Source organism: Drosophila tropicalis, unplaced genomic scaffold (assembly GCF_018151085.1).
Source record: "Drosophila tropicalis isolate 14030-0801.00 unplaced genomic scaffold, ASM1815108v1 contig_593, whole genome shotgun sequence".
NCBI classification, from domain to species: domain Eukaryota; kingdom Metazoa; phylum Arthropoda; class Insecta; order Diptera; family Drosophilidae; genus Drosophila; species Drosophila tropicalis.
In genome coordinates, this window is record NW_027173070.1 from 22,234,416 (window position 1) to 22,258,423 (window position 24,008).

Genomic DNA, 24,008 nt, shown 5'->3' on the forward strand with positions numbered 1-24,008 from the left:
CGTTTGATACCAAAATTATGTAGTTTAAGCGCGTTTTGGGCCCGAGTAGTAATAGTAAACATTTACCATAGTAAACATTTACCATATTTAGTAGTTACACTTCGTTGCGATTTAAAAACACCCAGGTCGAGAATTACGCGGTTTAAAGACAACCCGGAAACGAGAACAGGTGTTAAAGCGTGAGCCTTTTGCCGGACTGGCAACTCTGTTTTTTGTCTTGCAATCAGCTGGGTAGCAAATTTTAACTTCTCTTTATCAACCGGAATCAAATTTTATTGAACTGGACACCATTAAAGAAAACAACAAAGTTATCAAATCATGCCACACTCAAAAGATTAAATGGTACCCTACCGAATTACTTATCTATAGGTAATTGGTCACAAAAATATAATTGTAAAATGAAATCTGTTGCGTTGGAGCTAAGAGAAGGATGTCTGTATGTACCTTTGAAATGAATGTGACAATTACAAATGCTAATGGAAAAGGAGAGGAGCATTGTGCTCTGCTGGCGGATACCAGTTCGGGGACAACGGCATCAGGATCTGACGAGGAGTCGTCGAGATCAAGTAAAATGAAAGTAAGACGCAGAAGTGTACGAAACCCTCGAGGACATTGTCCATTGCCACGCAGTGTGAGACGTCTGGGGTTTTTTACATTATGTTTTTTTTTTATCTTTGTATTGGTGCTGATCTACCTGCCGCTCATCTACATGAATGTTCAGCAACGCAATGGTAAGAGGATTTTTAAGACCACCCTGTGAACCTTTGTTTAGATTTCTGTTTTTGCTCTTATGTTATAGTGAGTCTTCCCGATTGGACATACAATACATCACGCAACATAAAGGACTATGTGGACGTTGTGCAAGACTCAGATACTGCGGCAATTGTTCCTCGAGGATTTTGCCGTAACAAAACCTTTCTGATCATAGCAGTTTGCACAGGCGTGGGTAATTTTGTGCAACGCCAGACCATACGTGAGACCTGGGGCAATACCACTGAATTCAATTATCCAGCCTTTGCAAAAATGCATCGGCATTTGAAGGGTCATTATCTAATGCCAAAGGCTGAGCGTTTGCGCTTATATTCGGAGTACCTGAGCGGTTCAACCAACAACCTGAGGGCGACCGTTCGCATTGTCTTCATCGTCGGACGCAGTCAATATGAAGGCAATGAGACTTTAACTCGTCTCCACAATGAGTCGGAGCAGTACAACGATATTATTCAAGAGAACTTTATTGACAGCTACAATAACTTGACGCTAAAGTCCTTTATGGCCCTAAAGCACATAAGTCAGAGTTGCGCAAATAGCACTGCATACTTTCTCAAATGTGACGATGATACCTTTGTGAATGTACCCAATCTGTTGCACTTTCTTCTTGGAGGAACCATACCACTCTACAACGATACTCTCGACTACCACGATCGAACAACATTTCTTGTGATGTCGGCACAAAATCGACTAAATGACACCGCAGAAGTGATGCGCGGCCATCAGTTTTGTAATGTATTGCCAGTTAGTGATATTAGTAGTAAATGGTATATGCCCTACTATATGTATCCGCGTGAAACGTATCCCAAATATCTATCTGGAGCAGGTTACCTGCTATCCATAGATGTAGTCCAGCGACTGTATGAGGCTTCTTTTAATACATCACTCATTTATTTAGAAGATGTCTACATCACTGGTCTCTGCGCTCAACAAGCTCATATCAAAAGACAGCATCATCCACTGTTTAGTTTTTTTCACTCCAAACATTTATGCTCATTCAAGGGCACCATAACCCAGCATCAATTGAAAGGTGATACTATGGTTGAGGCATGGGACTATGTTTCCGATTATAGTATTGAATGCCCGCCACCAGGACGTTATCTGAATCATGTGCGATTGCGTAAAAGCTCAAATTGTTAATCTTAGTAAGTGTTGTTCGAGTTTGCTTTTTCGCAATATTTGATATTTTATGTATTCTATATTTATATTTTATGGTTTATGAAGATTACTTAAATGCAAGAAACATTGACTACATGATATTAGTGTCCAAAATTAAAAAAGTGATAATAATTGATATATACTACTGCATGGCTTAGTTTTTAGTTTACCGTGTGCAGCTATCTGATTATCCTTACGTATACGCCCAATCGATGACTTAATATACGTATACTTATACGCACATTTATTTATAAACATGTGACTATCATCACATGTATTCATATCAATGTTGACAGTAATGCTAAGACAGAAAGCGCTAGTTACGTATGTTCGGCTTCCAATATTATTGTTAAATCCCACTCATACCATGTAAGATAATATTCTAAATTTGATCAATGTATGTATGTTTATTACGTCATAATTCGAATCAAAAGAAAAATAATAAAGAGAGAAGCTGATAATATCAAATGTTTGTATCTTAAGCACTAAACTGTCATCTCGGTCAAAATTATTGACAAGCCGAAGGACTATCTATCTATAGGCTCTCTGTTTTTGATGGGGTTCTTTCTTTGAAATATGCCGCAGGCTTATCTAAAATTTCAAATTACAATTAAAAGCTGCATTAAAACAAAAAAAAGAAATAGCAGCTAATTTAATATCTTATGATTGTATATTATATATATATATTTATAAATCATTGCTTCAGCATAATTTTGTTGACTTTAACAATGAATTCGTGTTCAATATTTATATACAATAACATAATGATAATCTGGCCATAAATTATCTGGCACACGCAGATAATCACAACACATTTTTCTTTGTCTATAATGCTTTTAAAGGGATATACAAATTTCTCGTTTTGTATGCAATTTCTGAAGTTTTTAAAAAAAAGTAACCATAACAAAGTAGAAAATTTATAAAAATGTCTCATAAACTAGTTAAGAAAGCTTCGTTGTAGCCGCTCCTGTTGGTTCATTATTGGGTTTCCCACTGCTGACGGTTTCTTTTACGGGTTTCGTAGCTTCTTCGCTGTCTTTACTTGAGGTAGCAGCTAATGAAGTTGCGGCTTTTGCAGTGGTTTCAGTCTCTGAAAGATGAGTTGCTGATAATGTCTTATCCTGTGCGTCACTTTCATCTGCTATGTCTTGCACAGCTGGGGGTTTTGCTGATTCTTCCACCGTTGGCTGTTTTATATTCTTTTTGGGACTTTTTTCGACGTCTTGATCATGATTAGGATTTACGTTAGTTTTTTGGTTTTCTTTCTCTTTGCTTTCTGAGCACCCAACTTTTCCCTCTTTGCAAGGACTTTCTTTTGCTTTCTTTTCAGGATACTCTTTTTGTTCCTTGCAAGGACTCTTTTCTGAGTTCTTTTGAAGAACTACATTTAGTTCTTTGCCAGGACTTTTCTTTATTTTTTTTCTCAGGACTTTCTTTTACTTCCTTGCTAGGACTTTCGTTTTCGTTCTTTTTTGAACTCTCCTTCACTTCACTATAAAGACTTTCTTTTTCATCCCTTTCAGGGGTTTCCCGGCTTGCACTTTCTTTCGCTTTATCCGCAAGGTTTTCTTCAACATCCTGTTTAGGACTTTTTACTACCGCGGCAGGACCTTCTTTTACTTTCTCCTTGGGGATATCTCCAACATCCTTGGCAGAACTTTTTTTATCCTCCTTTTGAGGACTCACTTTGACTTCTTTAATAGGACTTTCTTTAGGCTTGTTTTCAGGTGGTTTTATTACTTCCACTTCGAGGTTTTCCGTTGTTTCCTTGCTTAGTTGGGTTAGTCCATCTTCCTTGCTCTGAATTTCTTTTACTTTCTTGTTATGACTTTCGGCCGATTCCTTGATTGAGTTTTCCTTTATTATCTCCTCGATGGTTTCATTCGCCTTCAATTCTGTTCTCTCTTTGTGGACTTCAGTTCCTGTGCTTTTTATTGGTTGTTCTTTTTCTGTCGCTGAAATTTCCTCCAAATAGGATTCAAGAACTTCCAATGGTTTCTCTAAGGAAGATTTTGCAACTTCCATTGGTTCCTCTGATTGCTTATCCTTCTGACTTTCCCCTACGATTATGCGATCATCAGTGTCTGTTATGTCCATACTCTCGACAACGGCGGATGCTCCAGCCTTTGCAACATTCTCGTCAACTTTTTCCTCTTCTTCACAAACCTCAGAAGTTTCCATTGCTTCAGAGGAATCTTTATCAACGATTTCCTTTTCATTTGAGACCTTAACTGTATAATTTTCCTCACATTCGTCGCTTGGTTTTTTGACTGTGGCATCTTTCTCGTCTGTAGCCCTCTCCTTTTGGTTATCAACCGTTGCTTCCCGATTTTCAGTCTCATTTTTTGTTTTGTCACATTCTTGCAAGTCCTTTGGAGGAGTCTTCTTCTTACGATGTTGCTCAATCCATTGGCGAGCCACTTCAAAGTCTTCTTCGGCACGACGAAGTTTAACCACAACCTTCATTTTCAATTTTGGATCCGAATTTTTCAACTCCTCCAAGCGTTGTTTCTCCAATTGCAGTAGAGCAGGATTTGGTTTGTTGGTTGTCTTTTTCCGTGGTTGCTTCTTCTTAACTCCACCTGCCGCCTCTGACATATCAACTTCCAGAAGACTGGCCAAAATGGATGAACTAAATGCAGCCACATCAATATCATCGATTGCTGCTTGCGCAACAGAAACGTTGATTCCAGTAATGCTAGAGTTTGGATGTTTACCAGCCATTTCATTTTTGGGGGCTGCCGATGTTACAGATGTGATTTTTAACGTACTTTTCGATGTACCCGTCGACGTTGTTGGTGTTGTATCTTCCTCGTTATCCGAATCAATGGTAATAGTATCCGTTTTGGGCTCAACAATTTCAATCTCGTTATCCTCATCATCGCTCGCTTGTTTCTCTGTAATTAAAATCAAGAAATTGTAATTATTATACAAGTATAAAACAAAACAAAGTACTTATAGTTAGCTAACAAGCCAAACAACGGGGTTTCCAAGATACATGAGATGGATGAAAATTATTTTATTTTGTTTGTTTAAGAATCTAAAACTTAATTACTAATAAGTTACTTTAAATATTTAAAAATCTCATTTCCTCGAGCGGAAAGTTGGTTCTTAATTTCCTTAGAGTTTTCTCATTAGGATTTGGATTTCGTTCCATTTCCCGGCAATAGCATTCATATGCAAATTTTGCCATTTGCCAGCGCAGTTTACAGGAACGAGCATCTCTTTTGAACCTGGGCAAACGTCGGGATACTTCCGGCCATAAACGCTCACGGACTGCCACATCGTTATAGTCTGCATGGCGGGGATTCCAAAGAGTTGGATATGATCTCATAGCCAAAACCAATTGCTGAACAAATGGCTTATCATCGGGCATTTCTCGTAGTTTGCTAGCCACGGTTTTTGCATCGTTTACTTCACTGTAATCCTGCAGGGGTTCAAACTCATCGCGCAAGTCTTGTTCGTCAATTTTGTAGAGAAAATAAAGATTAGCCAAATACTTTGAGTATTTTAACTCTAGATTAGCAAATGTGCGTTTGTCTTTGATGGTTTTGAGTCGAAATGATTTATACATTTCATACATTTGCTGCCATCGTTCCACCAAATACTCGCAGGGATAATCTAAGGCGAGAGAGAATTTGTTAATGCTTTCTTTTCGTCTCTATTCAGTTTAGTACTTACTCGGAGCAGATTTCCAAAAATTCAACCAAAGCGATTTACGTGTCTGTTCGTCTATGCTATTAAATTCGGGATCAGTTGATTTGCGCCATAATACTGGGTGGCTTTTGGCAAAGTTTATAATGCGCATATCAATGCTCCGCACCTCCAAAGGTCGCGTTGGAGCACGGTTTGTGGTTGTGGCTGTTTTTGGTGGTATTTTGTGTATTGTATTCTCGATGGCATCAAGTTGCTTGCGCTCAAAGCCATCGCCATCGTCTTCGCCGCAATCGACAGGCATCCAATCGACGCGTGTGGTATCGCGATTGGCTAAGTAATTGGTGGCCTTATCAAAGTAACCCTTAAAGCGCTTACCCTGCTTAAGGCGTCGCTCGATGCGAAGATAACGCTTGCGTATGTTCTTCCAACGTAATCTGATGTTGTCGCCACGTGGAAAATGACTAGCAATGACGCGCCATTGCTTGCGGGTTACTCCCTTCTTGCCATAGTCAGGGTGTTGTGTACACCAGATGGAGGGATATTCCCGCAACAGTCGTGTAAGCTTACGGTCATAGGCATGAGCTTGTTCATTCCGATTCATACTCTCCTCAGTACCCAGCTCTCCATGATCCTCATTGTCTAAGCTATCATCATCATCGTCGTCGTCCTCATCATCATCATCGTCACCATTATCATCGCCATCGCCACCGTCATCATCGTCCACATCATCATTGTCATCTGCAGTGCCATGTTCTTCCACTGCTTCATCATGTCCAAGATTATCCATTGGCTTTTGTTCCTGTTTATCATCAATTTTCTCATCTGGTTCTTCTTCATCCTCTGGATCGCCTTCAGCCCTGACCCCCAACGGCATAAGAGGTGGCAATGGTTCACTGCAATCCCCATCTTTAAGATTTGCATGCAAACTCTTGCGGTATTCATAGACCTGATTATGAAAACTACTACTCCCGGTATTGAAGAGATCTACATCATCCAGTTTGCCATAGCAGACGTATTCAACAGCTGCAAGAAAGACAAGAATGAGAGAGTTTGTTGCTAATTTAACGTCTAGGAAAAACTTTGCTTCTGGTTTATCTATTCCATTGCCTTTTTTGTTTTCATTTTTAATCTTTATAGTAAGTATTTTCGCAAAACACATGGACCAAGCATTAACTAAAATCAAAATCAAACCAGATTGAAGAAGCCAAGGTAATGGAACTCGCAGAGTTTTTCATAAACGTAATCAATCAATATATACTTACATCTTGGACTCTCTCGTCAGAAAAAAATAGGCAAAAACAACACACATGTTCGCGAACTGAAGTCTTTTTTTTGTTTAAATAAATACATAATTACTCAAACGCACGCCCGTCCATGTGTCGAAAATAGTCACCAAATTTTAACAAAATAATTAGATATACTAATCTAAAACTCATTTTTCTTTGCAATTTGACAAATTTATAATACTTTGTAAAGTTTATACAAACAACTTGCACCATTTGTCTCAAGTGAATTTCTTTCGAAATCCTTAAATAATTTTAAATCTAATGGAGTGAATTGCTACTGACTTGAATTTAAGTAACAAAAACCGACAAAGATATTTGCTTAAAAGTATAGAATTATTATAATAGAACTTACCGGCAGCTAGCTGACCATTTTCTAGACTATTCGCATCATTCTTAAAGCCCATTTCTCTCATATCCACCAGGCACTTCTCTTGTAGATGCTTAAACCTGCCGATGGCGTATGTCATTAGGTAGGACATGTGAATGTATAGTTCCTTAAGGTCGAGATAGCTACGGGCCTGATTGTAGGCGTTCGAGTTAGTGAGAGAGATTACTTTGCCAGTGAGATGAGTGCAAATGTCCATAGCGCTGAAGATTTGTTCTTGCAGCTGGGTCCGAGATTGGCCAAAAGCTGTATTGGGATACACGTGACGCACCAAAGTGGGTGTTTTGGTGGGCACAGCTGTTCCGGGTGTCATTGTAATAGTAGTAATGGCCGGATTGGGTCCTCCGCCATTCGAGTTGGACGGCTGTGCATGTGAAGCTGGTGGTGCCTGTTGGGCTGATGATACGTTGCTGATTCGTACAACTTGAGGAGCACGCTGTTGTTGATTTGTCTGTGGGTTATATATGCCCATGTTGTTTCCAAAATTTGGGGAACGGCCGGGTCCAGGCGGTGGTGGCAATCCGGGACGCTGCCGTATAACAACTTGAGGCGCTCCCGGAGCGGAAGTAGAGTTCTGTGAACCAGGAGCCTGTACGGCAGGAGGTAATTGGCGCTTGACCTGAATCAGACGACCATTTGGTAGGCGATATGAGTCCTGCTGGGCCGCACTATTTAAATCCACTCGGAAGCCATTAATTGTATGGAAAACAGGGCCAGCGCTGCGAACAGAATTGGGCACCAAAGTGCGTCGCATTACATTGGTGCCAGCCCCGGCGGCAGGATTAGCTGTTGGCGCTGTCTGGCGATAGCGCATGCCAGAACTACTCAGTACAAGTGGTGGCGGTAAGCTAGAGCGTGGGGCTCCATTTGAGCTGGTTCCTGGTCCGGTATAATTCTGTTGTACAGTGACAATTCGTGGGGTTGTAGTGATGTTCGATGCTGGTACAGGAGGTCGCGGTGTTGCCGCTGCCTTTCCTGACACTGAGATGTGGCAATCAGGTTCCAGCATACTAAGAAGATCTGGAGTACAGACCACTTCATCATTAGAGGATTTGGGACGTTTGGCAGCTGGACTAGCGTTGGGTTTAACAGCTACACGCTTTCCCGGACCAACAGCAGTGCCAAGACTCCGTCTCGAAGTATTCGACTCTAAACTCTCCATAGAATCTGATAGGCTACTAGCTTTGGATTTCGCTAAACGGCAGCAATGGCAGTTATCCTTATTCAGTAGACGTCGATGTTCTCCATCGGGTAGACGCAAAGCTTGTAGGCCACTAGAAAAAACAAATTAAAATTAACCATGGGCTGGAAGAGATTAGCTTGTTAGCCTTACCGCTTTTGGGCCTTAATGTAGTTAACCAGGGCCCAATGCTGGGCACGCAGGGGCCACAATATTTTTGGGGTACAACTAAAGCAGTTCCAGTTCTCATTTTGTTCTATGTCCAAAATAACGCCACGACTTAGATTCTTGATGATGCACGACTTGCAGAATACATATGGACACGTGGAACAGCAGTATACTTCTCCACCCTGTCCGCACCATCGACAGTATAATTCGGAACCGTCCTCGCCCTTAGAGAATTCTCCACTATTGTAGAAGTCATGACACTTAACACAGTGCGTTACTCGCAGAATGGGATGCATTCTAATATTATGCTCCGCACTTGGTGCAGTCCCAATATGTACACGGCAAACGGTGCAATGAACCTTTCGCTGATTGACTCCGTCCACAGTTGGGTACATTTTGAGGTAGAAGCGACGTTCCTCCTCCGAAAGGCTGGAGTGCATCTCAAAGTAGGAACCTGCCAGGAGAAGGCACACACAGAATTATTATTATTATCCTTCCGACGACTGATCGGTTCCACTTACCTGTGAAATCCACATCTAGTTTGACTATTGGCGAAATCGACGACATGGCCGTAGATGAGCCGGAGGCCACCACAGACATGTCGTTAATGGGAGTCGTGCTCATCCTGCCGTAGATTCCTCTACCTGTTCACGCGTGCAATTGAGAACAACAATTTTGTAAATCACAAAAAAAAAAAAAAAAATAAAACGGCGCGATTTATATTTCTGCGGGTGCTTCTGTGTGTGCGTGTGACTGTATGTATGTAATTTTTTTATAAGCGTTTTTATCGCAACAATAACTAACACTGAAACGCACACACACCAAGCGCGCCACTTTTCATTAACCGGCAAAAACGGATTCTTATTTTTGTTAAATTTATACTTTGGAAATAGAAATTTGTACCTTAAAATTTTGAAATAAAATTTTTCTGACGCCTGAAGATACGAGTTTTTTTTTTTCTCACTCACACACGAGCAGTCATTTCGATTTCCAATATGGCAGCCGCTTCGGCTTGAGCCGAAGAAGAAACGAGTTTGATATTAAATACATACACGGCTGGATATATAGACGTAGAGTTGGTAGATCTTTAAAATCTTGATCTTTAATTTTGTAAAAAAAATCCGAGGAACAAGACGACATGATAATAAACATTCAACGATCATTTTTTAAGTTCATCTACAAAAATCCCAAACATTTTTTAATACTATTGATGTTATTTAGTTAATTACAAAGGTTAAATTAAGTATTTGGCATAATCCCATAAAATGATTTCTATTATATAATAGAAAACATTCATTTATTTTCAATTTTAAGTAGTTATATATTCCATTTGGATGGCTGACAACCCTAACGCATATTGCCATCTCCTTTACTCTTTCATAACAGCCATAAGGAACCGAGTGAAAAATTTGTTTTTATTTTTTTGTTGGTTTTTTTTTTACGTAAAGTTTAGTTTAGTGTTTGTGTTAGTTATAATTTTAAAGATAATATAACTTCTTTAATATATCATTAAGACTTTCGATCAGTTTACAACACTGTTGAACATTTACTATGGTATTTTTCAATGGAACTAGTTCCTTTCAATATTGCTTGGCACATTTGCATACATGCATAAAGAGGCTCTACTAAACACATTCATATTAAGGGGAATTCAACAATCGGAGGAACAGCTCGTTTTTGGAAGTGACGAAGCAGGTGAGTTGACTCATAATACTACATATATGTATATAAATATTGCATCTACATACATAGATCAATTGAATTTTCATTAATTCGTCAAACCTTTATCAAAACAGTGTATCCGCAGAAATTTGGATATATAGAGAAGGCAGAAATTATGGTTTAATTATTTTCGAATGAGGTCGACAAAAACAATTCTTTCCATTATCTCCGAAACGAAAAAGAGTTTTTAGATCCTGTGTACTTGTACAGAGTTTACATATGTATATTTGAGCCCTAAAAGCAACCGAAATTTGTAACATTACTGACGTTGATACAAGAAATTCCAAACGCCTTTAGAAAAAGGTGCATATAAATGTGTGAGCTTATTTTTAGCCTAGTAATTCACTGCGAAACGCCAGTTCAAAGAATTTAACTTAAACAAAAAAATCAATTGTAGCCAGAAACGAATAAAAATTTAGTTGAACCGTGTGAGGTTACTCTGATCAATTGGAACTAGTTCCAATTTTTAACGCAAACCGGTCACATTGAAAAGAAAAATATAAATAAAAACAATCATCTCTAATTTAATTTTATACAGGTCGGTCTTAATAAATCTCGACGGAATCGCTGCGTCATTTGTTACAATTTTTGCGATTTTTCGAATAGTAAACAAGTATAGTATAAAAACTCTGCCAAAGTATTATGACAAGTCTCATTGTATGTAAATTTTTTCTCATTCTGGCTTTCATTTCTATCAAATCATAAAAATCTCAAAAATCCGGTCTATCAGCTATGCTTTACATTGATTTCTAATTGCTTGTCCCGAGAAAAATATTAAATATCTTTGTTGCTTAATAACATCAAACAATGGAACCATCAACTTCTTCTGCTGCCGCAGGTGCAAAATCCGGCATGGGGGAGTTTTTCTACGGATGGGACTTACTGTATAAGACAGTGAAATCCGACGTTTACAAAAAAGCTGATTTATTGGTTGCTCTGGTCCATTTTGTGCTGACCAAGCACTATAGCTTTCGATGTTTGGGTATTGGCGATGATGTGAGTAAATGTGGAAAATATGTTGCAGCCCCTTTTTAATTCCAAAATTTTTGCAGAAAACATTGCCAGAAGAAGAGGCAGAGTCAGGCAGTGAGCTTCTGCCGGATGATTGGAATTCAGATGAAGCCAAGTTTTCCCTCCGTTACGTCAATAATAAAACTCTCTATCTGCTTCTGGGACACATGACGGAAGATGCGTTGCTTATCAATTTGTTGGACACAAATACGAAAAAAGTGTCGAACATATGCATTGAGCCAGAGAACCTAGTGGTCGAATTGAAGGGTTCCCTTACCACTATGATTCCTACAGTTTCGGAAATTGTGGATCGTTTCCGCAAGGAGCTGTTAGAACCGGTAAGACTGAGACTCACAATATCTGTTGGCCATTTGCAATAGTCGAAGAATTAAATGGCCACTATTAACCATCGGTCGCTGTTCCAGCCGCGGTGATCTCATTTGGAATCATACTAATATGTACTGTTGTTTTAGGTATTTTCAGGGAATTCCAAAGAACAAACCACGCAGACCACTTCAAATACAAATACAAACACCAATAACCCAGCTCGCGATATAGATCCCTTACGCATTACCGATCCCTTACGCATTACCGATCCCAGAGGACCAGGGTAAAATTCAGCTAACATATGTGTGTATAAATTTCATTTTTCTATATTTTTCTTTCAGAAGTTTCATGCCTTTTGAGCCGCGCCCTTTTGGCTTTCCCGAAGTTGGCCGCGGCGATCTGGATCCATTAGCTCGCGGTGGTCCTGGTAATTTGTTTGCCTTTCCGTCGCGTCCCAATGGCTCAGGCGCAAGGCCGCGGTTCGATCCATTCGGTCCACCAGATAGAGATATACTTAACCGTGGCCCAAATCCAGATCACTTAAGACCACCAAACTGGGGACCCGACTACTATATGTAACAGAAGTCCACATCCAATGCATCTGGTTGGGAATACAGCAGTTGAAATCATTTTATTTGGCTTAATTTTAAAAAAACAAATGCAGAGACACTGAGAAAAAGAACAGCTAAAACGGAAAGTGAGATTTATTTTCTCTGATTATTTTTATTACTGTTCCATACAACTACACAGAATACAGAATTGATAAAACGAATAAAAAATGGAAAGTTGTTCGCGCTGCACTTGGAATACATATACATAGGTGTATTATTATATGCATATACTAATTTTCTTTTTTTTTTTTGTTGTGAATTTGTGAAAGCAGAAATAAAACCTAGATAGAACTTACATATTGGAATATATCGTTATATACCACAAAAAAATGTTACAACATTTGCAATAATGGCTAGTTATTGTGTTTCTTTTTTTTTTCTTTTCCTTTTTATAGAAATATGCAATCTATTTTTTAATTTGTTGATTGCATTTTCAAATTTTCAAGTGCATAATCTCAAAATAACTGCAAATTTAAGTATTAGAGTTTAATTTTTTTTTTTTGTTGTCCCTATTCTAATATTATATGTAAAATAATATTTTGCTAAATTAATGTATAAAGTACATAATAATTATTTTTCTTGATAAGCTGATTGACTTAAATTAGCATTGCACTCAGAGAAAACAAAAACAATAAGGCTAGAATCAAGATGTATATATATATATATGTATATTGTTATTGATTCGTTGATTTGAATTGATTGTTTTGTCCGAGTGCCGCACTCGTCAGCTGATTAATTAAAATAGTTTCTCTACATTTAATTATACAAATAGATATGATTTATATGTATAAGGGTTGTGCCTGGATGAGAGTGATCCTGTCACTCAGTCCCATTCCCCAATAAACATGCGTGGAGTGGGCACATAGCCGCGTGTTGGCAGCGGTAAATGGCGTCCATAGATGTGATTGTATGGTGATTCAACAAGCTCGGAATCTACAAGAAGCGCAAAGTAAAACAATGTTAGACAAGACAAATATTATGATTTAATCAATGCCAGCTAGTTTATGGATTGCCTTTGCTGATATTGATTCGATCAAATTATTATATCCATCCAAAGCATTTATAATGTGATTATGTATGTACAATGAACGTTAACGTTAACAGTTTGCTGTCCATAATTAGGAGTAGGAGTCCAAGGTTTCGAGTTAGTATAATTCGTACAGTTTAGTTCTCTAACCGGGTATATATAATATGCAGGTAGATTTGTGGATGGGCTAAAACAAAAGGCAGAGGTAGGTACGTATGTATGTATTTACAGGCCTTGCCCCCCCCATATCCATCGTAGATTAACCCAAATAACTTCAAATAACCTCATAATGCATCTATCTATATATAGATCAATAGTCGAGTATTTGTATCTTCTTCAGACTAAGACTACGCGGCTTGCGCGGCTTTAGATAGCCATAAATGGATTCCATGTCGCTGATGTCAAGCCGGCTGGCAGTTCGCCCAGTTCTTTGAGTTGCTAATGCTGGATGAGCTGGAGGCAGTTTGGCATTGTTACTGGCTGAACCTGCCGCTGCTGCCTCCATTGTTGCTGCTGCTGCTAAACTCTTTGTGGTTTGTGCTGCTGTTGCTGCTGCCGCTGCTGATGTCGTTGCTGATGTTGCTGATGTCGTTCCTGTCGTCATTGTGGTCGTGTGTGTTGTTGGTAATGTTGTTGTGTTTGTTGTTGCCGTTGTTGTTATACTTTTGTTTTTATTATTTTTGTTTTTCAAAATGTCGTCATTGTTTTTCACGGCGTTGCTGTTGTTGCAAGTCGTTAGCTGTCGCTTGCTGTTGTTGTTGTTGCTGCTGTTATTGCATTTGCTGTTCTTGTTGCCGTTGCTGTAGTTGCTATTGGCATTGTCATATCGTCTTTTGTCAGTTTTTTGAAATTGCTGCTGTTGTTGATTCTGCTGCGCCTGTCGATGTCGGTCTCTACGCCAACTTGGCGCTGGCAGCATCGGTGGCTTCTTATTGTTATAGTACTGGACCTTGCCCATATCCATAGAGTCTATGGAATTGCGCACTCTCTCATAGATGTTGACCGCCGCTGCAGCCGCCGCCACCGGTGTTGCCGGTATCGGCGCCTTGGCCACAATACGCTGCCTTCCCCCATACATGTATAGTGAACCCTCTTCATTTGGCTGCTCAAAGAAACTTTCTGTCGATTGCGACTTATTGAGCATGGCAGGAGCCTGAATCTGCCTCAATTGGGCACGATCCACATACAAGCTGTCTCTTACATGTTGGTGCTGCTGATGCTGCTGCTGCCGATGTTGCATGTCGTCAATGTCAAAGTCCAGGTCAAAGTCATCGTACTCGTAGCTGTCATCGTTGTTGTGGTTGCAATTATCGTTCTCCTGTCCCTGATCCAGCACCGAGATATCACTCTCGCTACACCATTTCACCATGCCAGCCTGCTTATCCATCAGTCCACCGCTTAAACGCTGATGTCGTCGCAATTGCTGCTGACTAAGACTTCGCTGGGGGCGTGCCGGTGGTTGGGCTCCACAGAGCGGGGCCAGGGCATAACAGCTGACGCAATTGCAAGTCAAGCTTTCCGCCTCAGAGGGACGTCGATGACGACGTGTGGATAGACGGCGAGCGACTCCAACGCCAATGCTATCCTCCAGATTATCATAGAATGGTTGTGCTTGGGATTGAGGCGGCTGCTGCTGCTGATGACGCAGTCTTCGCTCACAGTGGTGACTGTGGTTGTGCCGGTGACGATGGTGTTGGTGGTGCTGATGTGGGAGTGGGTGTTGTGCGTGAATATACGAGTGCGGATGCAAGTGTTGCTGCTGTTGTTGGCTATGTTGCTGCTGGTTACGTGCTTTATTTGCTGTGCTTTGTGTCTTGGTTGGTATTAGGTCCGTTGGAAGTGATTGTGGTTGTTGTTGTAGTTGTAGTTGTTTTTGTTGATGTTGTGGATGCGGATGCATTTTATGTTTATAAATACCTATGCCACTCTCATAGCTGCGAGTCTGCCAAATTTGATGATGGTGATGTTGTTGTTGTTGTTGGTGGTGAGCAGCATGCGCTGCCGCTGCCATCAATTGTTGTTGCTGTTGTATATGATGTGGATGCATACCATGTATGATCGATGTCTTCTTCTGACTAAGCGTTGTGATGCCAACATTGCCATTATTATTGGTCATACTGATGCTATTGCCATTGCCATCCCTTTGATCCTTTGATTTGGATGATTTGACAAAGTTTGGCACACGAGCCCGTAGACCACAATAGTAGGGATCATCTGGAGAAAAAACAAACCCGAAATTGACAGAATGAAAGAAGCTCTAAAGTGTAAAGCCATCAATAATAAATATGCCAACTTTACCATATTTCTTATTATCTTTGCCCTTGTCGGATTTGCCTCGTGACAATTTGATGCGTGTTTCCAAATCAATGTCATCGTAGTCCGGCTGTAAATGGCAGAACCGAATACTAAATTAGTCAATCATATAAACTAATTTTCGAATTAGTAGATATTTTATCAACAATTATTTGTGTTGTCTGTCTGGGGCACGGCGCACCTTTTCATTGATATCTGAGCGCCATCTATGTAAGTATTTAAATATTTGTATGTATATCAACAGCCAAAGTTACTGTTAACCATAACTGTGCAGGCCAAAGACATTGCCGTACGGTCGTTGGGCCCATTGGCAACAGTAACAGCAGCAGCAGCAGCAATACAAAGCCAACCATCGGCAACATTCCGTGCATATTAATTACACGCGATTCGTTTGCAGTTATTTGTTGCTGCTGTTGCCTTTGCTGGACTATTGCTGTTGTACCTGTTGCTGAAATTCGAATATTATTGAATGCAAACCAATTGCTCGTTGAAGCTCAACGGCGAAATCCAAATAGTTGTTGTTGTTGCTGCTGCTGTCGCCGCAACAAGTGGCCTGGTATTTTTTTTTTTTTTAGCCACTTGGCAGAACCTACAACAGACAACAGTCAGTCAGGCAAGGCAAGGCAAGGGAGAGGCAATGGAGCTGGATTACCCATTTTGCAAGTGCCCGCGTTGCTCAGGTAACCAAGCATGGCCAGCTCTGGCTAACTAAGTAGCTAACTTACTAACTAACTAACTAACCTAAGCAACAGTTGCCACACTTCTTTTTGTTTTATTTTGTGTTTTTTAACGCTCCCAAATTTGTTCCCCAACACTTTGTGTGACTTAAGCAACACAATTCGAAATAGAGACAAAGACAAAATGTGTTGCTGCAATTGAGCTTTTATTTCACTCACCTTTGGAATCATATCGTGGGCATTATAGACATTATCCCTGGGCGGCAATTTGGGTGGCTTCTCGCTGCGTTTGTGAGCCAATTGTTGCGTTTGGATTAGCAATTGTTCTCGTGTGGCAGCAACATGACCATTTCCATTATTCAAATGTTTACCCAGATGCTGTTGTTGCTGCTGCTGTTGAAGTTGTTGCTGTTGCTGAAGATGATGTAGTTGTTGCTGCTGTTGTTGTTGGTGGCTGCTGCCAAAGCCAGAACTACCCGAACTACCGCCACTGCCATTGCCAGCCACACTATAGGGATCCTCATCGGGTATGGGGATGCGCGGACGATTCTTAATATCTACAATTGGACGTTGAACTAAACAAAAAAAGAAAACCAAAATGAGAATGAAAATGAAAACAGTTGGAAAAGAAGATGAGCCAAATGCCGGCTGTACAAGGCAATACAAACGACGACAGACGACAAACAACCAATTGCCAACTCACCTGGTGGCAGTTTGCTCTTTAGCATATCCATGGCTACCACATTAACAATAAGCACCCAAATGGGGCACTCCAAAATGTCATTCTCTGACTTGACAAAGGCCACTGCCGATAGGCATTGCGTCTCCAAGCGGCGACGATCTGGATAGGCACGACGCAGTTCACGATTCACATTCGATTGAAACTTTTTCATGTCGAATAGCTATAGGTAGATAGATACAGAGGTGAGTTGTTTTTTGTTTTAGTGAGTGACAAAAGGAATTAGTAAACATTTAGCAAATGTTGCTCATAAACAAATGGGCCCCCAAAAAACTCCCCCAAAACTAAAGATCCAACTTTAAACTACAATTACCTTGACTATTTTTTCGCTTTCGAGCGCCTGGTTTGGCAGCTTTAAGATCTCGGCACCAATCGATGTCTCCTCATTGGGTTGACTTGCCGTGCTCTTCACATAGACATTGCTTTTGGCATAGCGACGAACAAGTATATTTCCAGCATCGTCCATTTTGATTTTGACACCCTGTGAGTGTGTGTGTGAGTGTGAGTGTGTGTAAGTTATATGATGAGAAATTTTCGCCATGAAAGTTTGTTTCTTTATGTTCTTTCCCCTTAATGGATAATTCTTGTAAGATTTTTATTTGCTTGGAATTTCGGTTAATTATATTATCAGAAAATTAATTGAGTTCTTTCGTCTTTTGATGGTTTGCCATAAACATAAAAACAATACTTTCGAAGCAAACATTTTACTTCACTTACCTGACCAATGACGCGCTTCATTTCATCCGTTTTCTGATCTCTCATGGGATTGTCAAAGCCGCAAAGTCCAATGCTGAAACCAAAATAAATTTAATGCAAAGAAATCGTTTAATAATTATCATTATAACAATAGTACTTTATTAATTGCAAATCAATCAGCTGTAGTATTAAGCCAAAAACGGCAACAGTTGCCAAAAAGTTGCCACTTTGCAGCTCCATTCACTTTCGATTGGTGCTGCCGTGTGTCTTTGGCTCTGGCTCTGGCTCTGGCTCGGTGAATGGTGACTCACTTACTCACAGGTCTCCAAGTCTCTGCTCGACCGCATTTTGTTGTTATTAAACGTTTGACAAAACATTCCATGTCTATGTGGAACTGTTTGCTTGTGAGTGCTGTGCATTCGCCTGCCACAAATACATTTTGACAGTGATTTATATGCCACATGCTGCAAAGTGTGGCAGCTGCCGAAAACTTTTCACATTTGCCAAGAGTCTGTTATTTTTTAATTGCTAGCAGACACAACAAATTAAGGTTGAGTCATAGCTCGATTTTTGAATTCTAAGACACCAAAAACTAAACTCATATTCAGTTCAAATTATGATGAAAGCGCTCATTAAGACACTTTCTCAGTGAAAGGTCAAGAAGCTTTTTTAAAGGCACTGGCTACACTTAAAGAATTGGCTGAACTAAAGTGACAAATTTTAGAAAAAGACAAGGTAAGGCCCAGCTAGAAAGGAGACAATTGTCCACTGGCTTAAACAGCTCCAACCCAATAGACTATATTTTGTAATCTTATTGGAAATGGAACTTTATTTCCTAGACCGAACAGTTTGATACTTAATAGAACATGGGGAAAGGGGTTCAAAAAGAGGTACAAAATCGCGATACAAAAGATTAAGACAGCCTTTTGGTAGTCATAAAAATAAACAATGGGCAATTTAACGAGAGAAATTTTCTTTAATGAAATAAAAAGGAATCCCTTGATCTAAATAAAAAGGAATGATAGTCCTATACCAAGAGAATTGAAATCAGAGAAAACTTAAAGAATTCTTTAGCTGTTTTGTAATGCTATCTCAAATTATTTCAAGCATAAACATTTTTAAAGTATTTTTTTTCACTTTTTGTACCTTTTGCTTTTCCATTTGCGCATATTAAACTTTTAACGTCTATAAACATTTAATTTGAAGTTTATCTGTTTGGAAAGTTTCTTACAGCCATTTAAGTGAGACTTTTCATGTAATCGCATCGCAGTCAGTTTCAAATAAACAATGACTTTTCTTTGAATAGAGTATAAAAACTTATTATGAAATATACAAGGAACCGGAATAATTTTATATAAATAAATAATAATTGCCAAAAAGCGAACGATAAAGTATCACCTTTCCACCTTTTTGTTTAAAAGAGTTGCGCCAGCAAAATGGATTGGATTTGGCCAAGTTATGACTTTTGGGCAATTGCCTCCACTAGGGGGTAGCTCTAATTTACTTTTTTTCGATCCATTTCGATTCCATTCACTTTGCTGTTGCATAACGGAATCGATTAAACATAAGAATTACCTATTAAACTAACTGAAATTATTAAGGATTGAGTGCCTAAGCTAAGTTTTCAAAGTTAAAGTAAGTTAAGCATTTTTAGTATTGAACAAGTGTAGCTTGAGGGGGAATGAGAGCGGCTTTTGTTTGAAATTTGTCTGATGGCTTCTTGCTGGTCGGCTTAAGGTCGTCATCATCAACGTTGAAAATGTCGGCCGAAATGCTAACAAGAAGCTGCAGAGGAAGCCGCCAGCCCCCGAAGCGGCGGTTAAAAACAATTGAAACCAAGCTAATTGTAATTGTCGTTTGCAAAAAGGCCACGGCAAGATGTTGCTGGTGCTGCTGCTGACGCTATCTGTGCATATCTAAGCATATGCTGCTCCTGTCTAAGTCTCTGGCCCAGCCTGTAGTTCAGTTTCAGTTCTAAAGGCATTCACTTGATGTTGCTCTCTGTCACTATTATGCTTTATGTTAATTTCTATAATGAAGCATCGAAGGTAGTAAGAACCTTAAAAGCAACAACAGCAACAACAACAACAATTGCCGTTAGCATCGCATATCGCATTGAATCGAATTTGGCATTTGGCCATGTGCTTTACTATAGTTCTAAACGTAACGTCTGCCACCGATATTTAGTGTGCTGCTGGTGCCTCTAGTGCCGCTAGTTGCCTCTGTTGCCTCTATTGCCTCCGGTGCCGTTGGTGCTGGTGCTGGTGGTGCTGCCACCGACGCGGTCGCTTGGCGTTGATTTATTGGCTAAATGGTTGTAAAAACCGTTGAAATGTGTGTCAAAGTTTTCCATGAAAACGAAATGAAATCGACATGAACGGGGCGCCGAGGCTTATTCGTCTTCATCTTCATCATTATCCGCCACCTTTCAAGGTTGTCTAAAAGCGGATCTGCAGTTCTTTGTTTTGTAAATGCTTCGTTTAATTCAGATACAGAAAATGTTATTAAAATTGAATGCCACAGGCAGACAAACTGACAGGCAGATGAGCAGATGAAGGGTTCAATTAATTAAATACCGAAAATGGGAGAGGAAATCTCTTAGCATAGATTATGAGCTGCAACTAAGAGGTCTAGATAGTTTGCTATACTCAATGTTTGTATCTTTAGTCAAGATTTTAATACTTACAATATAAGAAATCATTATACATATAGCTAAGTGACCCTTTTGGAAAGGGTATGAGCAACGAACAAAAAGCACTTTACAAAAATTGCAGAGTTTGAGTTGATACAAAAGTTGCCTTATGCATTCACTTTATGCAGTTACACATACATATCAGTTGCAAGGTCGTCTAGTACATACATATAAAATTTTATATAAAAAACAGAAGAGGTAGAAAAAACTGGACTTGACACGCCTAAATGAGCCAGAGCCAAGTGACGGTTTGTTGCATTTTGCGGCTGCTGAGATGATACACACACACACACACACAAAATGAAATGAAAGCGAGAGTCTAAAAGCGAAAACGGGTTAAGACCATTTTCGAGTTCAAGTTAAACATGTGCAGTGGGTCAACTTGATGAAGCGAGGAGGAGCCTTCTTCAAGGAAGCGCAGAAAAATGCAACTGCAAGTAACGGCAACTGGTTTCCTCAACGCTTTGACCTGAGGCTAGTTATACAGTATTTTTTTCTCCCCTACTTCTCCTACTTCTGCGTCTCCTTTTTAACTTTTTTTGCTGTCCGTGCTAGGTTAACCGGTTTAGATTGGCTAAAAATATCATATCAAGCGCAAAAACAAAACAAAAAAAGCGAAAGACTTAAGCAACAAACTTGGGAGAGAGACAACTTTCAGTCACTTTGCCAATCAAAGTACATATAAATAGGTTTCCTACTGGGTATGGCTTGACTTAGCTCTCATTTATTCGCTCACTTATTTAGTAGATTTATATCTAATTAGATTATGGCTAATTATAGACAAAGTCCGCACCCCAAGTAAATGGTCCATACAAGGCCAACGTAATGTCCGTTTGTGTTCTTGTCTTGGCACACACGTGCCAGTCTCCCCCCAGAAACCCCACCCAGCTACACAGCCACTTCTATTGTATGCGTGTGTGTGTGTGTGTCTGTCTGTCTGTTTCTTAGGCGATTAAACAGAAATTGCGAGCAACCTTGACTTGCCTCCGGGTCGCGCCTTATTTGCCTTACTTTTTTCCGCACGAAACAAGCCCAAAAAACACAAAACACAAGAAAAAAAAACAAAACAAATTCAGTTTCGGTATGTTGCAATCTCTTTGTGGCTATTATGATTTGATTTCATTTCAGATTCAGTTTCAGTTTCCCAGTCGCATGCAAATTTGTATTTAAATTTGATTGGGGCACCGGCACACGCCCACTAACAGCCAGCTAGCCACCAATTTCAAAAGAAAAAAATGTCATAAAAAACGTAGATTTTTTTATATATATTGGCGCCATTTCAATTATTGCACAAAACGCTGGTTAAAACTTGCAATTGAGCACCCTCCAAAGGATTGGCCATTAATTAAAAAACAAAAACTCGTTGAGAGACTATGTAGGGACACTTAACACGCACCCACTCACCAAAAGCAAAATAAAGGAACAGCAGGCGAAACTCTAATTAATTAAATTTACATGCAGCAAAACCAATACCAACAAAACAACTGAGTCATGCAAACGAAACTAAAGAGAAAAAAAGCAAAAGTTTTGATGTTGCAGCCTAGTAAAACAAAAAGTTGAAGACAAAAAACGATGGTGAAATGCTCTTTAGAGTATCTAAAACTATCTAGACTCTCTATAGTTGATCGAAGAAATCTAAAATTATATAATACAGTTCCCACAATGTTATCCCATTTCATTTCTAATATGGAGTCTTTGGAAAATCAAGTGGAAATTGTATAATACAAAATTTGAAGATGCATTTACCATTAAACCGATCGCTTTCCATTAAGATTGAATAATGTAAATCTTTTCCTTAACCTTTTAACTTGCTATGACATTGCAATTTACATGTTATTATCTGAACTGTAGATGAAATCGATTGTCATCGAAAGTAATGGCTTGCTTTTCTCCCTCATCTGACGAATGGGAATTGCAATTCGAAAGTCAATTCAAATTTTTTGACTTGAACAAAACGTATGAAATTGCCAATGGACATTATTCATGCCAGTTGAAGTATGGGTACATATGAAAAGATATCGTTCGCACTACACACTTTCGAGTTGGTTGCATTTGCATTTCGACTAGATTTCCAGAGAAAAACATTGCGTGTGGAATGAATCTCCATTTGACACTGTGGCCTCTCCTTTTGTAACTCTGCATATGATGATATGTACTTGGTTAATAGACAAATCTAAGCAATATTCAAATGCGATTGCAAAAAAGGCAAAAAAAGAAAAGGAAAACATAAAACAAAAAGGCAAAGCAGATAGTCAGCTAACAACCACTGACAGCAGCAGCTAATTAAACAACAACAAGCTTGTCAGGCAACAATATCCTTGGACCACACACCAGGGACAACTAAAAAGATGTTTATGCTTTGTTGCCAATTTATAAATTGATTAACCTGACACTTTTTTTTCAACAGATTTGGCCCATGATTGCCCATGGGGCATATTTAACCTGCAATTGACATAGACAAGTAGCAATGGCAGCGTAGAGCAACATCCTCTTTTTTTTTTTTTTTTGGTTTTAGCCAATTGGTGAAAGATATGCAATGACAAAAGCAATTTGCATTTGCCGGCAAAGCAATCTGTGATGACCTCGTCACGAATGAAAACGAATGAATGAATGAATGATGGACGAACGGACGAACAGACTGACTGGCTGAATGAATGACTTTCGTTATTATTTTCAATTTCATTTCGAGTTAAAGGCAATTTATTTGTTGTTGTTGTTGTTGATGTTACTGTTGACATTTGGCTTGGTAAGCATCTTTGTTTGTTTTCTTTACTACAAAGAGAGATACCGCCGCCAACGTTAAGCCAATTGATGCCCTTTTTTGGCTGGATTTCGGTCAACGATTTTCAATTTCAATTTTCATAGAACAATTTATAGGCGAAATAAATGCATTATGCATAAATCCATCGGCAACTCCTCTATAATTTCGAATTCTACAAACCTCCAAACTCCAAAACTGGTAACTTCTTGACATTTTGGCTTATGTGAATAATGTGAATTGAGCGTAAAGCCAAACAACTTTTGGCATTTTCTTGCCAATTTGCTTGGCACGCAACTTCAAGCAACCAACATACGATAATTTTATGTTAATTAGCCTTAGTTGCAGGCCAACTACAACACAAAAAAAATAGCTAAAAAATTGCAGCCAACTGAGAACGAGAATTGCCAAAAAACCAAACAAAAAACCGAAACCAAAAATTCTTGCCAACAAACGGAAATCGCTCATTTCGCTTAGTTTCGTTAGCTCAATTATTAAAACATTTTCACTTTGGGTTTTGGTTACAAAAATCTGTACCGAAGGTTCTTCTCGCAACACTAAACTCCTATGAAGTTCACTGGAGGAATTAAATCTTAATGGCATGTCCATTAATTTAATGGCCATTTCATTTTCCCCACAGTACAGATAATTAATTATTACAACATCAAGCAAACATCGCATCACCTGCCAGGAGGCCCTCCACTCGATATTCTCTCACACACTCTCTGCCACCTCCTCCTCCTCCTATAGCATCTTATATTTTTTGAGTGGGTCAAGGGCAGAGATTCGCTGTTTTTTCTCTTTGTGCACAAGTTTTGCCTGACTTTTTGCAA

General features: G+C 39.4%; 4 protein-coding genes across 9 annotated transcripts in view; 2 read left to right on the forward strand and 2 right to left on the reverse strand.

Annotated features, from left to right (window-relative positions):
• Positions 1–219: 219 nt before the first annotated feature.
• Positions 220–2,394, forward strand: LOC137578033 (beta-1,3-galactosyltransferase 1-like). The gene is made up of 2 exons (XM_068291677.1): positions 220–731; positions 800–2,394. The coding sequence occupies exons 1-2, from the start codon at positions 431–433 to the stop codon at positions 1,906–1,908; spliced, it is 1,410 nt and encodes a 469-aa protein (XP_068147778.1). The 5' UTR covers positions 220–430; the 3' UTR covers positions 1,909–2,394.
• On the reverse strand, positions 2,314–9,600 carry ADD1 (ADD domain-containing protein 1). Of its 3 annotated transcripts, none has more exons than XM_068291675.1 (5): positions 9,506–9,592; positions 9,124–9,246; positions 8,588–9,056; positions 7,222–8,528; positions 2,314–4,823 (listed from the first exon to the last, which is right to left on the reverse strand). In XM_068291675.1, the coding sequence occupies exons 2-5, from the start codon at positions 9,224–9,226 to the stop codon at positions 3,253–3,255; spliced, it is 3,450 nt and encodes a 1,149-aa protein (XP_068147776.1). In that variant the 5' UTR covers positions 9,227–9,246; positions 9,506–9,592; the 3' UTR covers positions 2,314–3,252. The 3 variants fall into 3 exon arrangements, with proteins under 3 accessions (XP_068147776.1, XP_068147775.1, XP_068147777.1); XM_068291676.1 differs by lacking the exon at positions 2,314–4,823 and adding exons at positions 4,913–5,547; positions 5,608–6,606 and having other exon boundaries at positions 9,124–9,600; XM_068291674.1 differs by having other exon boundaries at positions 9,124–9,565.
• A 602-nt stretch (positions 9,601–10,202) lies between these two features.
• Positions 10,203–12,477, forward strand: PI31 (Proteasome inhibitor 31 kDa). Of its 3 annotated transcripts, none has more exons than XM_068290963.1 (5): positions 10,203–10,297; positions 11,163–11,320; positions 11,377–11,673; positions 11,809–11,945; positions 12,004–12,477. In XM_068290963.1, exons 1-5 carry the CDS (start codon positions 10,210–10,212, stop codon positions 12,239–12,241), a joined length of 918 nt encoding a protein of 305 aa, XP_068147064.1. In that variant the 5' UTR covers positions 10,203–10,209; the 3' UTR covers positions 12,242–12,477. The 3 variants fall into 3 exon arrangements, with proteins under 3 accessions (XP_068147064.1, XP_068147065.1, XP_068147066.1); XM_068290964.1 differs by lacking the exon at positions 10,203–10,297 and adding an exon at positions 10,832–10,937 and having other exon boundaries at positions 11,055–11,320; XM_068290965.1 differs by lacking the exon at positions 10,203–10,297 and adding an exon at positions 10,841–10,981.
• A 285-nt stretch (positions 12,478–12,762) lies between these two features.
• The window catches only part of exp (expansion), a 32,442-nt gene continuing 21,196 nt past the window's right edge, over positions 12,763–24,008 (reverse strand). For both annotated transcript variants that reach the window (XM_068290962.1, XM_068290961.1), the window contains 7 exons: positions 17,747–17,819; positions 17,343–17,510; positions 16,994–17,192; positions 16,510–16,865; positions 15,599–15,683; positions 15,218–15,514; positions 12,763–13,206 (listed from right to left, as the gene is read on the reverse strand). In XM_068290962.1, the coding sequence (XP_068147063.1) occupies positions 13,097–13,206; positions 15,218–15,514; positions 15,599–15,683; positions 16,510–16,865; positions 16,994–17,192; positions 17,343–17,510; positions 17,747–17,819 (1,288 nt within the window). In that variant the 3' untranslated portion in view covers positions 12,763–13,096. The remainder of the gene's footprint in view (positions 13,207–15,217; positions 15,515–15,598; positions 15,684–16,509; positions 16,866–16,993; positions 17,193–17,342; positions 17,511–17,746; positions 17,820–24,008) is intronic.

What these genes read in the sequence shown, in the direction of transcription:
- LOC137578033 (XM_068291677.1), top strand. Translation starts at nt 431, where the DNA reads ATGTCTGTATGTACCTTTGAAATGAATGTGACAATTACAAATGCTAAT. An exon ending in GAATGTTCAGCAACGCAATG is followed by an intron (nt 732 to 799) that starts GTAAGAGGATTT and finishes CTTATGTTATAG; the next exon opens with TGAGTCTTCCCGATTGGACA.
- ADD1 (XM_068291675.1), bottom strand. Translation starts at nt 9,226, where the DNA reads ATGAGCACGACTCCCATTAACGACATGTCTGTGGTGGCCTCCGGCTCA. An exon ending in TACATTAAGGCCCAAAAGCG is followed by an intron (nt 8,529 to 8,587) that starts GTAAGGCTAACA and finishes TGTTTTTTCTAG; the next exon opens with TGGCCTACAAGCTTTGCGTC. An exon ending in AAATGGTCAGCTAGCTGCCG is followed by an intron (nt 4,824 to 7,221) that starts GTAAGTTCTATT and finishes TTTTAATTACAG; the next exon opens with AGAAACAAGCGAGCGATGAT.
- PI31 (XM_068290963.1), top strand. Translation starts at nt 10,210, where the DNA reads ATGCATAAAGAGGCTCTACTAAACACATTCATATTAAGGGGAATTCAA. An exon ending in TTTTGGAAGTGACGAAGCAG is followed by an intron (nt 10,298 to 11,162) that starts GTGAGTTGACTC and finishes CTGCTGCCGCAG; the next exon opens with GTGCAAAATCCGGCATGGGG. An exon ending in GTTTGGGTATTGGCGATGAT is followed by an intron (nt 11,321 to 11,376) that starts GTGAGTAAATGT and finishes AAATTTTTGCAG; the next exon opens with AAAACATTGCCAGAAGAAGA.